General features: G+C 39.3%; 2 protein-coding genes across 4 annotated transcripts in view; one reads left to right on the plus strand and one right to left on the minus strand.

The window, feature by feature from the left end:
- The first annotated feature begins 2,607 nt into the window (after window positions 1–2,607).
- Window positions 2,608–5,771, plus strand: LOC139143197 (mRNA decay activator protein ZFP36L1-like). The gene is made up of 2 exons (XM_070713330.1): window positions 2,608–3,478; window positions 3,740–5,771. Exons 1-2 carry the CDS (start codon window positions 3,425–3,427, stop codon window positions 4,775–4,777), a joined length of 1,092 nt encoding a protein of 363 aa, XP_070569431.1. The 5' UTR covers window positions 2,608–3,424; the 3' UTR covers window positions 4,778–5,771.
- Window positions 5,772–12,331: 6,560 nt separating this feature from the next.
- The window catches only part of LOC139143198 (DNA repair protein RAD51 homolog 2-like), a 122,018-nt gene continuing 114,930 nt past the window's right edge, over window positions 12,332–19,419 (minus strand). For all 3 annotated transcript variants that reach the window (XM_070713333.1, XM_070713331.1, XM_070713332.1), the window contains one exon: window positions 12,332–15,518. The gene's annotated coding sequence lies outside the window, so the exon portion shown is untranslated. The remainder of the gene's footprint in view (window positions 15,519–19,419) is intronic.

Consider the following 19,419-nt stretch of genomic DNA (forward strand, 5'->3'; position numbering starts at 1 on the left):
TTTTTCAACACGTTAGTTCTTATTTCAGCTAGAAGTAGCTGTAACTATTGATGCTGTCCATATCATGGTCTTACACTTGAACATGAAGCTAGTCTATTAGTTATAAAATTTATAGCACTTTTTTGTAAAATCATAAGATCTGTTGTTAATTGCCTTGAACGGAGGGTAGTACATCTGCAAGGTTTGGCCAGACCAAATTGTATGTAAAATATTTCGAGTAAAATGCCTTCTATCTACATTTTTGGCTACTCCTACTACTGGCTACTACTATGGAAAGTAAGTTTGCAGGGGAAAGTGTTATTCACGGCAGCCCTCTCCATTTGAAAGAATTCCCTCTCGCCCCCTGGTTTTCCACCCTACCCCGCGTTACGCCCCCCCGGAAACATCCTCGGCTCCCCGCTGAGAAAACCTCCACGGTCCTGCTGTCTAGTCCTCTTCGCAAATGTGTCCCTAAACCTTTCTCCTTAGCCCCCCCCCCCCCAAATTGATTTGTTTCTGGTCAGCGCGCGCATCACTTCAAAGTGTGCGCGTCAACTCTTTGTTTTCTGTTTTTCATTTGCCCCAATGGAAAAAAGGGGAAAATGCATGAAATTCCAGCCAAAATAAAACAAAAAACTGGAAAAAAATTCGCGTAATCGCATCATTTTTGCAACATGTCAATGACCATAAACAAACCTATTATTTTTTTTTTTGCCTTACAACAGGGTTTTGCCCTTCCCATCGGCTCATCTCTGGATATAATCACGGTTACTCTATACCCGTGATACAATCGAATCATCCTTCTTCCCAGGATTTATTAATCGAATCATCCTTCTTCACCAGGCTTTTTAGATTGCCCGTGAAGATAAAAAAAAAAAATTCTCTCCTCTAGTAGCTCATGAGAAAAAGTTATATACCCATTCTCGCTTGTTCGTACGAGTAAAAAATACTGCATGCGTCACCAAACAAAGAAATCACTTGCAAACATTTTTACGGATAAATTTATTGGCTGTTCCTGATCTCATCTTCTCAAAAAATGTTTGCAAACGGTATCTTTCAAGTGAAATTGTGTAGGTGGCGCTGGTAGTGATATTGCCACCACCACCATGCCTGCCTGTCCTGCTCCTTGACCGATGGAACGTACTGGACAAGTCCCGCGTACCTCTACAAAGCGATCAACCAACGTGTTACACAGCCGGTAGTCAGTTCAAGCATACTCCCTAAAACCACCATGGTTCAGTGAACGGTCGAGATCATATCCGGGACTTTACGGTCTTTGGAAGCAGTGAATTGTATGCGACGATATCCCAAACCTGTCATTTCCGACGAGTATTTTCCTCGAAGTTAATTGGGTGGCGCTATACGCGACCTAGCTGCCACCCCCACTCCTCCATGCAAGTGTGTTTTCAAGATCGACAGTGGCAAATAATCACATGGGGCTGTGTTGGTATGACTGTTCAAAAGAATACGTGGGCGGATATTAATAGAGGCCTGGATGCATTGATGTATTGCTAACTGAAAATGTTACACGGTGCTATCGTTGAGGGTTAAAACGTTTTCTGCAGTCTGCAGGAAGGAAAGAATACCTAAGTTTGCGGATGGTGTGCTGCTGTGATAAGTGTTGAAAGGAACTGATCTGAAACTGTATAGATATGAACATCAGACAGAATTATTGGGAAATGTACCAAAACTACATTCGTTCGCGATTTTGAGCCGTGATTTGAAAAATAAGATGTGGTCCTTCGGTGATCACCCCACACAGCTGTTTATTGCACCGTAGTCAAGAATGCAACAGGGAGTTACACGGAAAGAAATCAAAGAGGTTGGGAAGACCAGCGTCAATTGTGATTTTTTTAAGATGACGAAAATATACGATTAAAAAACAGTTATTGGTTAGGCGTGATTTTTTTTCGCTAGATTTTCTAAATTAAGCAATAGTGTGAAAAATATGTCATAAAAAACATTTTCTAGGTCCCTACTGAGCTTCAATTGAATTACCGTACGACTGAAATTTAGTAACCTTCCATGCATTGAAATACATGGTCATGTTTATCGCCCTTCCTATGCATATATACATATTTCAATTTTGCAAAACCAGAGAGAGAGAGAGAGAGAGAGAGAGAGAGCGCAAAAACATGACTTGGCTCAAAACAGTCTTGGCTCACAGAGATATTGGGACTTGCTTAGCTGGACTTCATCATAATGCACTGTACTTCTGAACTCCGCCGAAAACTGGCGTCACCCTTCGCACAAGGTCGTTCATGAGTTCAGCGTAACTGCTCGACCGGGGGCATCACTTGGCCGTTTATGGGTAGCGGGATTAAGATTTACGGGGTGTGTGTTTGCGATGACTCAGCTTCCTTCGGCGAATCGCCTAGACTATTGTGACGATGTACTACAATACTGCTTCCGCTGAAGTACTGAAGAAGCAGATATTCCAGATAGAAGCGCCCTCACTCTATATCTTACGACAATGGGTATGACCATGCTGGAATTTCCCGCTCGGTTCCATGTATGGACAATCCTATTACGTAGCTACTATTGTACTTTATCATGGTTGACTACAGAGAGTGCAAACACGGTCATGTGACGCACTTGTTTACCGCAATGGTGCAGAAAACGCCCCCGAACATGGCCGAAGTTTTCTTTCGCGGGAAAACTTATAAACATTTCACCAAACTTTACGCCGAAGACCCTGGTCTTAACACTATTTTGGCATTGACCGACTCTTCTCTTCACAACATGAGCGAAGTCAGTGAGAAATTGGCTTGTAAACATGACAAAATTGTTCAAATCGCCCAAAGATAAACATGTCTCGGTAATTTGGCCACTGACTGATTTGATTGGTTGGACTTTTGCGTGCCTCTAAATGACATGCGTAAAACCACCTTATTTGGAAATGGCCAGTGCTTCTTTTCATCCGATTACTATCAATCAGACCACATGGGGTTGTTTGTCATGACGTCACGGGATATATTTAGCAACAAAAGCCCAGTTCACGTGTGGTTTGCAAAGGGCTATTATTCATCTTTTCTCCTTTATGATTTCATGAATTCCAATACATAAAAGCCATAGCTCAGCACAAACTTCACGATAACTTTACTTGAATCTCTATCTCAGAAACTGTACGAATCGAGCAACACATTCCAATCGACATATTCCCGCCACTTTCTTCGGGCGATGTAGGAAGTCGCGACAGAGTAGCGAATCGTGTGATTGCAACTTGAGAAGTGTGTAACAAAAGGTTGAGTTGCTATAGAAATGGCGCAGTAGTTTGACAGGTCGTATTGATAAGAAGCCCCGCCTCCTTGTCACTCATTAATCACTGCCTGTGTTATCTCAATCACGTATCGGTCTTCAACCGACTAAAAGCAAAAAGGTGGCCCAGACTTAGTTTAGTCGATCGGTCTATTCCACTCGGGACGTTTCAGCCACCCCTTACAATATGTCTACTGCGCTAGTGTCTGCGTTCTATGACGTTGGCGATGTTCTTTACAAGGTAGGAGATACGTCAAAACTTTTACCGTGCTGTAACAATAATTGATCGAGTACAAGTTTAACAAAAAACTTTACTCAAAACTTCGTGTTTCTGTGAGATTCTGCGTCAGCTCGTATGAATGACCGTTGATGTATCGAATTTAAAATTCAGACATCGTGACATCGTGGTCACCCAACTGTTGCACAAAACAGTTCTCAAACCTTTTACTCCAATCGCTTTTAAAGTAACTAAACTTATAATATGTTTCTTTTAATTCAACAGCAAGCTAGCCGAAGTCAACTTCGAGGTGACAGAAAGGCAGTGGGTACGCCGATCGGTACGCAACGTAGACACTCGTCCAACGGAACGTTAACCATCGGTAATGGCAGCAATAACAAGACATCGACGTCGCTTGTATCTGGTCTTACTGAATCAACACTTCTAAACAACAAGGAAAACAGACACAGAGATCGCGCCTTCAGTGAAAGCGACGGCACTAACTCAAAACGTAACCAAATCAACTCAAGCCGGTACAAGACAGAACTTTGTCGCCCATTCGAAGAGAACGGAACTTGCAAGTACGGTGACAAGTGCCAGTTCGCCCATGGTATCCCTGAAGTTCGTAGCTTGAATCGCCACCCAAAGTACAAGACTGAACTTTGCCGTACATTCCATACTGTCGGATTTTGTCCGTATGGGCCAAGATGTCATTTCATTCATAGCGCCGAAGAGAAGAGAACACCACAACAGAATGTGCAAGATAACGTGAACGTGAGAAACATGAACACTTCTATGACTCGTACCATTGAGAGACCAAAAACTTTATTCCACAGTTTAAGCTTCAGTGGTACAAGCAGTACTGACATGTCGCCAACAGGTATGCCGATTAGTCCAACTTCTCTCACACCACCGCCTGCCTTCTATCCCGGCGACGGCATCCAGCTTAATTTCAACACTACCACCACCAACTCGCTGAACAACAACGCCAATACATTCAATTTTGCTCAAGATCTACCCCCGCTGATGTCTCCTATGTCCCCAGCAAGCGGTAGTCCAACTAGCCCATTCAATTTCCCCTCGCCACTGCCTGCCGCTGCTATCAACGACACATTTATTCAGCAACACCAACACCAACAACTGATGAATGTCAACGACAACTTGAATAGCGTTTTCCTCAGCGATGCCGACGGCAGTTTGTCTCCATCGCCTTCCGAATCTCTCTCCGGATCCGATCAAGAATCTCTTGGTGGCTCTATTTCCTCCACGTCGCCACTTGATCGTCGACTGCCAATTTTCAGCCGTCTTTCCATTGACGAGTGAGTATGAACGGACCCAAGGAAGTTCGAACCTTGTTAAAAAACAACCACGACTGACCCGGACGTATCATTGTCATACCGACTAAGACTTTTGTGAGGACTATTTTCGAGAGTTAAATTAATAACTATGGATTTTTTGATTATTTATTATACTTTGTTCAAGAATACACAGCTCTCACATTCTCATACAGCTTGAGTTAACGATTTGGGGGCAAAGCACAAGTTTTTGGGGCCAATCCAAGTGAGTTCTATATTTGCATTTCAGTGACTTGTGGTCGAGTTACATGGTGACTCACGCTTCAGCCGAACAAGTGCTTCCTTTTTTGAGAAACTTTAACTGTACTGTTTTAATATAAGGACGGTTTTATTTTAATGCAGAGCATGAAGATTATTTTATATTGGCCTACATGTATAACAGCTTTTTCTCCCAGGAAAGCACAAGTGTATCATGTACGGTTTATTTAAGTTAACAGGCCTTATTTATTTGAACGTTATAAGTATGCATTTTTGGTAAATTTATAATACACCTATTTATCGGGTTTCATGATGAACATAGATATATATTATAAACTTATGTTAAATTATGGTTATTAAATCAGCAAGAATTTTGGAGTGTCATGTATTTTGTCAATTTGGAACATTAATAATATATTATTGTCACTTTCGTCGTCTTTTTATAAGAAAAGAATCAAGAAGTTTTGCTAATATTGACGAGCAAAGTAATTTTTGGACAACATTGCAATAGTTTTTACATGTTCCGAATCTTTGGAACAAGATTTTTCCTAAAGTTGAACTCTTTGGAGATTGGAGAGCAGTTTTTCTGTACAGAAATTTACTTGATGTTGTTTGTTATTGACAAACCATGTTGACTTCAACTTCCAAAGCTAAAAAAAAACTTTTGTCGTTTCTTGTGTACTTAATATCATATTTGTACGTGCATTTTGTAAAATCTACCCGTGCCTTAATTAAAAGAAACGCAATTTTGGGCTTTATTAAAACTATCGTCATCCATGTTTTCCTTTGGAAAGTGTGTGTTTGCGTTGAGGAGTGGTTCAAATGTGTTCGATTGCATTGCTTACTTTGTCTTGGCGCTTGGCTTTTTTTACGTATAACATACTAAAATACAAGTCGGGTGTGTACCCGAAGTGCGTAGTCGTTGGCTGTCTATGTACATTCTCAAGTTCAGCGAGTGTGCAGGAAATCCTACCATTCAATTCACAGAGCTTGTTTGTAGATTTGCATGTGTACATGGCGTGATAAACGCTAACTTCCTGTGTCACTAATACATGAAAGGCTCGTCTCGAAATTTCCTCGCACCAGTCTCATTAGTAATTCGGCTCTGCTTTTCAATCGCGATTTGTTTTTTTCATTGTCTGCTAGCCCTTTCAAATGGAGTAAACAAGTAGGCCATGCCCAAACGTCGATGCAAACCGCATACAATGTGTAATTTGCATGCATTCACAATATTCCGTAGCCCCTTTTGGCCATTGACCCCGTGACCCTCATCTCTTTTGGCGGGCTTTCACGCATGTTAATGTCTGAGGGGGCCCTCCATCTTGAACACGGCACGCTGATTCTACAGAATCTTGATTAAGAGCACGTGGGCTTTCGGCTACCAAGTTGACATTTCAAGTTTGTATTGAAAAACAGACAGTTACAGATAGAGGTCCTCGCCAAAAAAACGTCTCATAGTCGACTGTGGCTGTAAGCCTGACACTTCCTGAATCGCATCTAATTCTGATTTTCGAAACTAGTGTTTTGGGAAAAGTCTGATCAAAAGTATAGACTAGTGCATTGCGAAGACGTTAGGACTCTGGTGTGTCAAACCGGATCTGATGTTGAAGTTGGCCTTGTGTACTCTGAGAAAACTGGTAACCGAACTGAGACCGGGAAATGTTGTGTATACCGATATACAAGCCTTGATGGCCGTGAAATCCGAACCGTTTGCGGTTTCTGTCCATGATAAATTATGGACTATACCATTTTACTTTCTGAGGTAGTGTCAGCATCCTGTCGCATGTACCAAACTTTATTGACTGGTGTAGGCCAGATCACCTTGTATATTTTGACTCATAATATCATAACACAGTTTGTTGTTTTGCCAAAATGATGAATTAGCCCATCGAAAATGAGTTGTCACAACGCCCACAGATCAGAGAGTTGCAGTGAGCTTCAGAGCTATACCCGGTGGTAGTGACGTCAATTCTCACTGACGCAGTTCGTTTGCTACTATGCTATGGTATTTGCATCAACAACATCTGTATTGGCGAGATGTACGTACACCCCAGAAGTGTTTGTCAGTAAAAAGAAACGCCAGCAAATATAAGAAATCGTCAAATGGTGAGATAGTTAGAAAAATAAAGCATAAGGCACATATCAAGTAGCCTGACGTGTTTTATCGAGTGGTTAACTGACCACAAATACGTCTTTATGTTGTATGATTGAAACTGCGATCGGTCTCTTTTTTAAAACTACATTATGTTTGCCTTCCCGATCTTCAAACACCAGTCGATTCTCCCTGTCCACACCATGACCACTCGATGACGCTGTTGACATTCTGTAGTTCGTTTTTTTGTAGTTTTTTCCCTGAATCGAAATAAATCTTCATAAAACTAAACCTTCATTGTGATCAATTGAAAGACCGCGATCGTGGGAAACGTCACAAACATCCTCATAATCTAAATTTAAAAATCAATCCACGGGACGGAGTTTTTCAGTCCCAAGGATGAATTGCGTTTTGTCTACCCGCAACAAACAAAAGTCTGCAAGCTGTCTGAAAGAACTTAAATTATCATAAGTAAAGCCAAGTAATCTATAGAGGGTCACACAATATGACTGCCTTTCAAATGCCCATTGATTGCGTGTTTGTTATTATAGTCACGTGACCGAATACCTTTGCAAAAGGTTTGGTGTAATGGAATTTATGCGACGGCTTTTCACCTATACAATAGCGTATTGTGCGTGTCGCCTTTTCAAATGATAACGAGGTTCATTTGTTTGCTTTGGTCAAGCTTTGGCAATAGGCTACTGCTGTGTCAAGCCAATGCTGTTTTTTCAATGCGCTTTAAAAATCTAGTCAACTCTGCAATGTGATCGATTTTTAAAACCCCAATTTGAAACTTTAATAAGTTTCATGGTCCCGTCTCCCCATATTTAAACACATGGCACTCTCTTACTTTTATTTTGTCTTAGTGAAGTGAAATTCGTAACAGCCCACAAAAAATACAAGTAAAACGTCGTTTGAACTGTCCACACGAAACACAGCCGGCCATATGGCGACTGCGCTGCCAACCGAAAGTCAATAGGTTAGTTTTCATTAGCCGTTTTACAACATGGACTAACGACATGCGACAGCCCCCAACTTTACATCGTCTATATATATATATATATATATATATATATATATATATATATATATATATATATATATATATATTATTACCACACACACACATATTATATATATATATATATATATATATATATATATATATATATATATATATATATATATATATATATATATAACGTTTAACCGTTGGTCTGTCGAAAAAAGTGCGTTACTTTAAAGTAGTGCTGTACTTAAGACAAGCGGACTCGTTGAACTAAAACCTGTCCGAAAGCCAAATTGTATCACGCCAAGAGCTGTTCTGGACAAATTGTAAAACCAAACACAGCTTGTTAGAGACGGCAGCCACGTTCAGTAGTGTATGGCTGCTCTACCATCGTCGACCCTACCTAAAACTCAGTAACCTACACCGCGCCTTTAGTCGTGGTTACGGTTGGAGCTAGGGGTACCCGTATATACGACTGAATCATCCACATGATTCAGTCAATGCTTGTTAGCGCACCTCGTGGTTGGAGTTTTTTTTCATGTAAAAGAGGGAGGTGCCGAAAGGTCACGTGGACGACCTTTCGGATACTGGTAAACAAGCCAAGCAGATAGCCGTTGGGCCCACAAGTCGTAATCACGCTAAATGTAATAGTCGCGTCCATAAACCATGGCGAATGTGCTTTTACCGCATTGCTCAGTTTTTGAAGATGACTTGATGACTTGCTTTAGTTCACATGAAAAAGATTAATTTGCAGTACAGAGAATACTTGCTATACGTGTACCCTAAAATCCATCAACCCACACTGCCGACCGAGCCAGAAGGTTGATTTAAAATTCAACCCACGATGTGTATGTACACTGTCCATGTCCCGTTGTCTATGAGAGTTGGAACTGATATAAAAGTGAACAGTGCGTGGGAGTCTCATCTCCGTTGATAGATTTACCCTATTTCCTTTGCGGGACACATGACCCCGTAACAAACTTCCTCTCTTCACAGAATAGGAATGTAGCTTGCGTCGTGACTGTCATTTCAAACAAGTCACCCTGTGGCCTATGGTAATGACGCACTTCAATAGCAGCAGTCAACAATTACTCAACTGAAAGGTCCTTTTCAGTGGAACCTTTTCAGGACGCGATGGTCACATGAAGGTTTGATCACAGCGAAAACCGCACATCTCAACGTAAATTACCATCTAAATTCAAATTTGTCAGCAATTTTTCTCCGTTGCCAGAAGTCGTGTTAATGTGTATACAATATTACAATTAGTCAGTTTCAGTTTTTTTTAAGGGCGTCTAGTAACACACTTCAACTTTCCCTTATTACACAAACAAAATCACTGTCTGTTTTCCTTGGATCAATTTGTCAGCCATACCTAGACTTTGGAGATTTTCGGTATAACTGTTATGAGTTTGAGAAAAGTATTTATTGACAACTGTTGCAGAGGGGAACATTACTAGTAACTTAGGAATCACACTGGACGGCGGTGTTGTATACTACGTGAAAATAATTTCCTACACATGTTTTCTCAGGCAGTAAATGTAATGCAAACTTTATTAATGTACATGCGCAGTTCACTTTCTGCATTAAAGCAGAACTGTACAAGTCACAGTTGCCTGCATAAAGGACTGCTTTCACCACAGGTTGCACAGAACTCAAGTTTTTTAGTGACAATTTTCACATATTGGAGATGAATTAAACAAAATATACAGGAACAAAGCAACGTTCATTGAGGTAAAATTTCAGAAAACATTTACTGTTGGATAGACAAGTTTCAATAATCAAAATGCTTTTGAACTTTGAATTGTGTCAATGTTATTCTCAGTTCTGTATTACCGGTATTAATTTTTCTACAGCGACCCAAACCACTCAGTTACACCAAAACTTCAAAAACAAATTTTAGTTGCCATAATTTTGACCTCAACCCTCCACATGGCTAGAGCTCAACAAAGCACACATATGCTTGCATGCAACACAATATAACTACATATACACAGCTGCCTTGAAATAGAATGATGATACCATTGGTTTCTATAGCAATAATAATTTTGTATATATTGATGATTCTGCTGAGGTATTTTTGACATCAATTCACCAGAACTAATGATTGCATCACTGCAGTCTGCTATCCAATCAGCTGGGACCAACGGAAAGACATTTTACATAAAATACTATCATATATTATTGATAAGGATTTTTTTGGAGGTCAATAGTAGAGATCCTTCAACATCTATTTGGCAGAAAGACACTGTTTTGATTTAAATCTGTAAAAAAAATCTTTTCAAAATTACAGAGCGTAACTGGTTAGCACTAGAGTCTAGCAGCTAAATATTAACCCAGCAAACTGTTAGCACCAGGGCCAAGCAGCCAAATATTGACCCTGCAGACTGTTAGCATTGGGGTTTAAGCAGCCAAATACTGACCCTGCAGAGACTGATTGAATAATGAAGATGAGATTTGTCTTATGTTGACATGGCAATGGATAGGTCTAAATATAATACGTAGAGACAAGAAGGACCACTGTTAAGGACTAGCAGTGAATATATTGATTATTAATGAAAATATGATTGGGGCACATTATGCCATATTGATATTCATAAATCATATTTCATTGCACGATTCGAGATAAGTGGATTCTTTCAATGTGTTCTTTACACAACAACAAAACTCATTATTGACTAGTGCTTTTTGTCTTACAGTTGGTATAATGGTGCACACTTGATCGGTTATGGGCGGGATTTTTCAGAAATAGCACTGTCTTTCAGAACAAGATATGTGTATGATTCACCATGTGTGCATACTTTATCATCTCTTAATTTTCGATGTGAAAAAACAATATTGGGAAATGACAGTATCTGTGATCATAAAATCTCTAATGATAGATTATCATTATCATTAGGGCAAGATGTTTGAACTTCATTATTACACATTACTAAAGATTTTAAAGGTCTGGTGAAATGATCCCGTTGTTGTGACTGAATATCTTCAGGAGGGCAATATTATTACACTCGCAACAGAATTGCAACCGAAAAGTATGCGCGAGTGTTAATTTTTTTGATATTTCTATGCTTGGTTTTTATTGGGTCATTTTGCGACACCAAGGTCACGCCCACAGCGGGAGTCATGGTTGGCCAACTGTGACGTCACAGTGGTGTTCATTTACATTGAATAGCAGTCCCACGCCGCCTTATCTCTGGCCGATGTCTGCTAACAAAACAAAGTCAGTTTAAGTCTCTTGTGCGATCAGTGCAACCCACCTGTGTTAACGCTGCCCATTCGCCACGTTTGCCAATGCCAATACTGAAATCCGAAGAGGTGAAAAAAAAAATCAATCTTAATTCGCCACAGTGGCGAAACTGATTTTTGTCTAAAAATCGCATTTGCAATCCAGCCAAGTCTCTAAGGGAGATTTGATGTCATTTAGTCTAGTGTACAGCATGCATAAATGACTCTCGCGAGAATTGAAACTTAGACATACGCAATCGAGCACTCGCGAGAAATTTGACGTAATTTTGTCTAGTGTACAGCAGGCATAGGAACGCTCGCTAGCGAGAATTGAAACTTTTGCTATACATAGCAGACATACGCATTTTAATCGAGGCCACAACGTTCGGTGTTGCAGTTGATTTGCATTGCGGTCTAGTGTTCCGTGCTGTGCATTTTAATCGCGGTCTTAAATGTTCCATGTTGTGGTCGATTTTCATGGCAGGCCTCATGGTCCAGTATTCCCCGTTGTTCTTCATTTTAATCGCCGTCCCAACGACATGTTTCGTGTTGCTGTCTATTTGTATCATGGCGGTAGAAATCTACCATGATGATTTGTATCGCGATGGGATCTCAACATTTCCGTGTTGTTGTTCATCTTAATGGTAGTCCCAACCACCGTGTCCCAACGTTCAGTGTTGCTGTTCATGCAGCTGATTTGCATCGCGGTCCCAACCTTCCGTGTTGTAGTGCATTTTAATCATGGTCCCACTTCAGTTTTATGTTACTGTCGATTTGCATTGTGGTCCCGACGTTCCATCTTGTAGACCAGTGCATTTTAATGGCAGTCCCAACGTTCAGTGTTGCTGTTCATGCAGTTGATTTGCATCACGGTCCCAACCTTCCGTGTTGTAGTGCATTTTAATTGCGGCCCCATTTACGTTCCATGTTGGTGTCGATTTGCATTGCGATCCAGAATCATGTAATTTTCAGTGTTAAAAGAAAGACAAGTGGATACAGGGTTGATGTGTTGATAATTTATTCTTGTGCATGCAACCGACGTCTTCCCATAGTGAAGGAGGACACTGTACTGATCATGTAAGCGGAAACCCTAGAAGTTACCCCCGTGGGGAGCTTACGGAGGTGTGAAATAGTCACTTCCCGTTATGAGATATGGCGTCGGGCAAACTTCGCAAAGCCGAAAAAAGTCAACTGGAGAGGCTTGGGGGACACGCCCACATTGTATTTTTCTTTCGCCATATTTCATAATCACGCGCGCTAAACGATAAAAGAAATGAACACAACTGTTTTATAGACCATCAACTGTATTTCTGTGATTTTGCAACATGGGCATTTCACCAGACCTTTAATAGGGCCGGTAATGATAACTTTTGATTTTTTTATTATTTTGATTATGTATGTCAACTGCAAGTTCTTATTCTACTCCCCAAAGAATGTTGAAACACCATCTATTCAGCTTGTCAACTCGGCGTCTATATGTGTAAAATACACTGTCATTGTTTACATTCTAAATTTTAGTCCACACCAGAATTCACTTGTCAACAATAACAACACAGTCTGTACATGTACAGGCTGAGTTGACAAGCTGAATACTGTATATCTCAACATGCTTTGGGGAGGAGAATAAGAAATTATGGTTGACATTGTAAACAATAATTAGTTAAAAATCACCAAAAGTTAGCATTGCTGGCCCCGTTTGAGTCATCTTCTTTGTATACGGATGTCCTGCAAGACACCTTAAATACACCATGAAATGAGAAAATAGCGTCAATGACACTGTAGCTCCCATCCTGGACTATTTAGTGTTTGTTCTCTGGTCAGATATTTGAACATGTGTGAAAGGGATAAAGTGCATGAAGTGAAAATACTTAAATGTAATGTACCGGAGACAGTGAAATATGTTTAATGTATTTATTCAGAATATAAAATGGAAAAAATACAGAATTAGATATATCGAATACTGTGATACAACCACTAACTCAACAAGTCATTTCCAATGACATAGTCCCCACTTGTAATAGGAGTATTAGTCTTGATGGGGCAGGAAAATGTGGTCATTAAGAAGTATCACTGGAGTGTATATGTTGAGATCTATGGGCACATAGGTCTATGTTGTTGTTCCCAATTTGAAACACATGAGGCATGTCTAAGTTATGGTTCTAAATCGGGAAAAAAGATCAGACCTCTAGCAGTATTGGCCAGCCAAGAAATACATATGCGCATTATAAATGAGGTACAAGATGTGACATCTTAAGGTCTAATACCCTATCAAAATTGGAGGGTATAGAACTTGTGGTTACTGAGATATGCATATATATGTATAATCAAGGTCGAAGGTCATCGAGGTCACATGACATTTTGAAAAAAAAAAATTATATTGCTAATTAAGCCCTATATGCCAAAAAAATCAGATCTCTAGCTCTATTTGCTTGCCCAGAATTAGATGTGTACATAATTAATGACGTAAAGCATGTGTTGTCATAAGGTCTCCCATCCTACTAAATACAAAGGACATAGCACTTGTGGTTACTTATTTATTGACATAAACATATATTTTAGGTAAAAGGTCATCGAGGTCACATGACATTTAGTCAAAAAAATTTCTCTCCTATAGTTATCCCTATATACCAAAAATCAGACATCCAGCTCTATTGGCTTGCTCAGAATGAGATATGTGCATAATTATTGAGGTACAGTATGTGGTGTCATAAGGTGTCCAATCATACCATATATGAAGGGTGTAGCACTTGTGGTTACTGAGTTATGGACAAATATGTATATTTGAGGTCAAAGGTCACCGAGGTCACCTGACATTTTGTCAAAAAAATTGTATTGCTAAGTTATCCCTATATACCAAAAATCAGACCTCTAGCTCTATTGGCTCGCTCAAAATTAGATATGCACATAATTAATGAGGTACAATATGTGGCGTCATAAGGTGTCCTATCATACCATACATGAAGGGTGTAGCACTTGTGGTTACTGAGTTATAGACAAATATGTATACTTGAGGTCAAAGGTCACTAAGGTCACGTGACATTTTGTCAAAATATCCGAGATATCTGCATGAACGGATGGACTCACGGATGGACGAACAGACGGACATGACCTAATCTATAAGCCCACTGGACTTCATCCACGGGGACTAAAAATTGTGTCACTTCATCCTTTTTGCAATATGAGAAACTAAATTTTTATTTTTCGTGGCCTTATACATGGGAGTCTATGGAGATCCGCCTTATACATGGGAGTCTATGGACGTGTAAACTAAAAATACGCAAATTTCAGCACGATTTGCCCAAATTTGGGAAAGGTCACTCCTATGCACTTCCATACCAAGTTTCAAATCAATCGGACTTGTGGTTTCAGAGAAGAAGATTTTTTGACCAAAAATGGGAGAAAATTACAAAAAAATTCATGAAAAATAGCAAGTTCAAGATACTGACCCAAGATTTGCACAATCATTTCATGTCAGCCCAAAGTACTTACATGCTAATTTTTCATGTAATCTGCTCAGTGGTTATTGAGTTTTTTCAATTTTGACTGTTTTTACATTTTTTCACTTAATTTGCATATTTTTGGCAATGACAACTTCATTTGAACAAAATCTCATCTACAGCCCATCATCCATGTACACACCAAATATCAAGATGAAATGTACAGCGGTTTTGGAGTTTTTGATGTTGACGGACAGACATACAGACATACAGACATACAGACACACAGACATACAGACATACATACATTTCCCTAGCCTATAAGAATAGCTTCCATAGCCATATATACATATGGCTATGGGAGCTAAAAAATTACAAGTAATGATTTTTGCTAGCTGTTTTGTCTCTCTCCATGATATACCATCAGGAGTCATATACAATTGCTGGTTTTTTCTAATTTTTCAACATTTCTTTGCACTTATGGCATATTATTATCACCGTGCCAACAGCAACAATAACAACAAGGTCATAATTTTCAGAGTACAAAGTCACTGAAGTGTGAACAAATAGAGACACATTTGAGCAGAAATCAACTTATTTACATTCTAGGCAAATTGCTCCGAAGAATTTGACAACAATGTCTCTTTCTTCTACAGTTACTGGTTCTTGTAATTCCATCCTTGGAGTGGGATTTCGGGTGGGCAGTTATCATTCAAGTCTTGTTTCTCCATGTTATTAACACCAAAATTTACTGAAATTAAGAAAAGATTACAATAAGAGTTGAGTTAAGCAGACTATCATGACTAAGTACACACAGAACCAAACATTCGAAAAGGGACATAACTCTTTTTCTTGAAAATTCTCCTTTAGTGTATGCAACCTGTAGGATTGACATGCCTAATACACTGTCTAAAGAAACTTACCTGTAGGGGGGGGAAGGGGTTGTCTTTCTGACAATCGCTTAAAATATCTTTTTTTTTCTCCCCTCTCCCTTTAGATTTGACAGGACTATTTTTCAATATCAATCAAGTGATCTAGACGTGTGTTCCGTGACATTGTTATTACCAAGTGACAGGCAAAGCAACGTTAGTTTCTGTACAGAGCAGTGAACGCGGTATGCACACGTTCCCTGTCATGCTGGAAAATTGAATACGCATATGACCAGATATTGACATCATTTGATTGTAAAAAACTGGCATAAGGCATAGAGATAATTGGAATGATTTGGCAGAATAAAAGGTGATTTTAGAATAATCATTTAATCACTAATGATGTGCACTTTTGTAATCATGATACTGCCACGTGAATTCATGAAGATGAAATGAACTTCACTGAAAGCAGGGCAAGGAGGTTAATTTTAGCATAAAATATACATTCACATTATTCTAATCACTAATGTTTTCACAGTGAAAATCATAATATCTAAAGAGAATGAGGCAAAGTCAGTGTTCCAAACTGCAAAATGTTTGAGTAACACAAATTAAAGTTTGTATGGCCACCACATCACACTGTCTGGAGGCTGAAAGAATGGGATTTCCCAGTGCAATGGGGAAAGGTAGTCTACTGTTTATACATTCTGTTCACAAACACCTTTGTATCTGACCTCAGCTAGAAAACAAAGATGACAAAGGACCTGGCACAGACTAACATCAAAGTCTTCAGCATACATAAACTCCCCTGTGAATTACAGAGGAAATAATTTATCATTGGCAAAAAAAGGAAAGCTGCCAGATTTAGTGTTTTCTTGCCTTGAAATGTCCAGTCTTATTAAAGACTGATTTTGCATCATAATGCAAAGTTTTTAATTCATGGAAGCTGCATGTATGATATGTAATACATAAAACTTTCTGCAGTCTTTCATTCCAAAAAATGACCATTTGTTTTTATTTGGAGAAAGTGAATTTTACTTTTCTAGTATAGAGTCACAGAATCCCAAAGTTACATGTCTATTTCTTTCGCTGATGATAGACATTTGAAACGGTAAAAGGTTTCCTGCAGACTCTGGTTGATCTTGCTAAGTCCAATGAACTTTCACTCACAGAGCATGCCTACATGTGTTGAATACTTAACAAGGGACAAACCAAAACTCTTTCACACATCTGATGATGGAAAAATCACAGCCCCTCCACTATCTGACCATGGACAGACCACAGCCCCTCCAAATACCTGACCATGGGCAAATCACAGCCCCTCCAAATACCTGACCATGGGCAAATCACAGCCCCTCCAAATACCTGACCATGGGCAAATCACAGCCCCTCCAAATACCTGACCATGGGCAATTCAGAGTCCCTCCAAATACCTGACCATGGACAAATCACAGCCCCTCCAAATACCTGACCATGGGCAAATCACAGCCCCTCCAAATACCTGACCATGGGCAAATCACAGCCCCTCCAAATACCTGACCATGGGCAATTCAGAGTCCCTCCAAATACCTGACCATGGACAAATCACAGCCCCTTCACATACCTGACAGTGGTAAAAGCTGAAGCCTTTCATCCCTCCTCCAACTTTGGTACATTCCCATTGTTTTTAATGTCAAAGGTCACAGCTGACAGAATAGGTGAAACATGTGAAATAGAATATTAAAAGCTGGTATTGGAAAGCGGGGTTGTTTTCAACATGGTAACAAAATCTAAGACAACTTTGCATTGGACTCAATGTACTGAGTATAATAGTCTTTGAACAGCTAGAGTTTGTGATCAGACTTGTTGTACAGTCCAGAGTAGCCGAGGTGAATATTTCAACAATATAGTGAAATTAATACAGTGTATAAGAAAGCTCAAACCAAAATGTATTGCTACACAGGAATTCATTTAATGCCACATACTCCATGTAGTGTCTTTAAGCAGCACTGTGGGCTGAACTATCACACCTTATCTTTCCTGCTATTCTGTACTTACATGTTGTCCCTCCACAAATGTGGAGGGACCTTAATGTATTCGTGGAAGAACCTTAATTAAATTATACTGAACAACACAAACAAAGTGTCAAGCTGAAGTGCATGTTATGGTAGCTGCACATGGCTGAATTGTGGGGGTGCAACTTGGAAACAACACATGTACAATAAATAATAGGATAGTTACACTTGTGTTCACGTTTGGAAAGTAATGATTTAAAATTTCATAGTTTTATGATTTTTACAAAAAACACTTTCAGAAACATCTACAAAATCAAATGAGTATAAACAGCTTTTATACAAAGTATTAAAACAACACAGGGAATTCTGAAGTCTACAGAAGTTCATGGCATATTGTCCAGAACCTCTCCCAGCGTATGAGTGCACAGGAGAAGCATACACCAAAGCCTGGGAGGAGGTTATAGCCAAGTTGAAATGACTCATCCCGCTAATTTTTCATACCTTTGTCAATGATGTGATCTTTGAACTCAGGTGAACAGGAAAATTAAAAAATAGCATCATAACACACATAAAACTTGGCATTATGCTATGATTTGAGTAAAGAAAACACAATCCACAAATCTTCATTAAAACTATTGTAAACTATAAAGGTACTACATGGATAAGCTTCCATTTAACAAGGCTGATCTAAAGGCTGATCAATGTTTTCTGACGCTCAACACCATTGAAAATAAATATAATCATGGAAAGAGTACACACTGAGAGACATTTACTAAATATTTAATTGAAGGATGGTAAGACCAGTACTAAACACAGCTCATTGACTATAAAGTGCACAGAATAACTGTTAACAGCAAGTCTTGAGGTAAGTGAGTTGGCAAATAAACACCAGTGAATATTGCAATAATAACTGCATTCATTGAGTATGTAACTTTTACAGTGCAACTTAAAATTTGGATTCAGGATTAAGTGACCTGAAAATCTTTCATAATTTAGTGAGGTACACTAATCTGGTGATTGTATTGAGCAAAAGAAATCTGAGCAAAGGGGTCAATGAAAGGTCACATCCCAACACAAAAAATAAACAGATAAATCAAGTTTCAAGAGGATTTTAAAACTAGGGTCTAGACACGGTCCATACAGTAAATGCTGACCTCAGGTCAGGGAAACAAGGCTATCCAAATGAATAATTTTGTTGCCTGGTAACCATATCAGCTATTGCTGGCATTTTACCAAGTCACATGACCGGGCTACATAAACTAGGTCTAGTTTTGCAACTCCGCTTGGGTGATAAGCTGTCACTGACGCTCCCTGAGTTTTTCATCCAACAAACGTGTGAAAAAGTTGTCATGCAGTCTTGATAATGATAGCCATATCCATACACTTAGATGCACTTAATAACCACTGTACCGTTTCCGAAGTCCACTTTTCAAAAATGCAAGAAGTGTTAAAATGTAACAGACATTAGCCATCAGTGTTTATAGCCAAAAATCAGATTAAATACCCTGATGTTTAATTCAACAGCTCACTTCCATCCAATATCAATCAGATGAGTTCCTCCAGATTACCGGAATGGTTAATTAATCTAATTATCTCAGTCCTTTCAAGAAGTTCACCAAATTTTATCCATCAGGAAAAGCCTACTTGAGGTCTGTTATACCTTGCACCATGTGCCTGTGGTCAATAACCTACGTGCCCCGGAGTTGGATCAAATTTTTTGACAAGTTTGTTTTGCGGCCTGTCAGTGCCAGCTATCAACTAGTGGTAGGATCAATAATTCACTATATCA

Source organism: Ptychodera flava, chromosome 11 (genome assembly GCF_041260155.1).
Source record: "Ptychodera flava strain L36383 chromosome 11, AS_Pfla_20210202, whole genome shotgun sequence".
In the NCBI taxonomy this organism is placed as follows: Eukaryota; Metazoa; Hemichordata; class Enteropneusta; family Ptychoderidae; genus Ptychodera; species Ptychodera flava.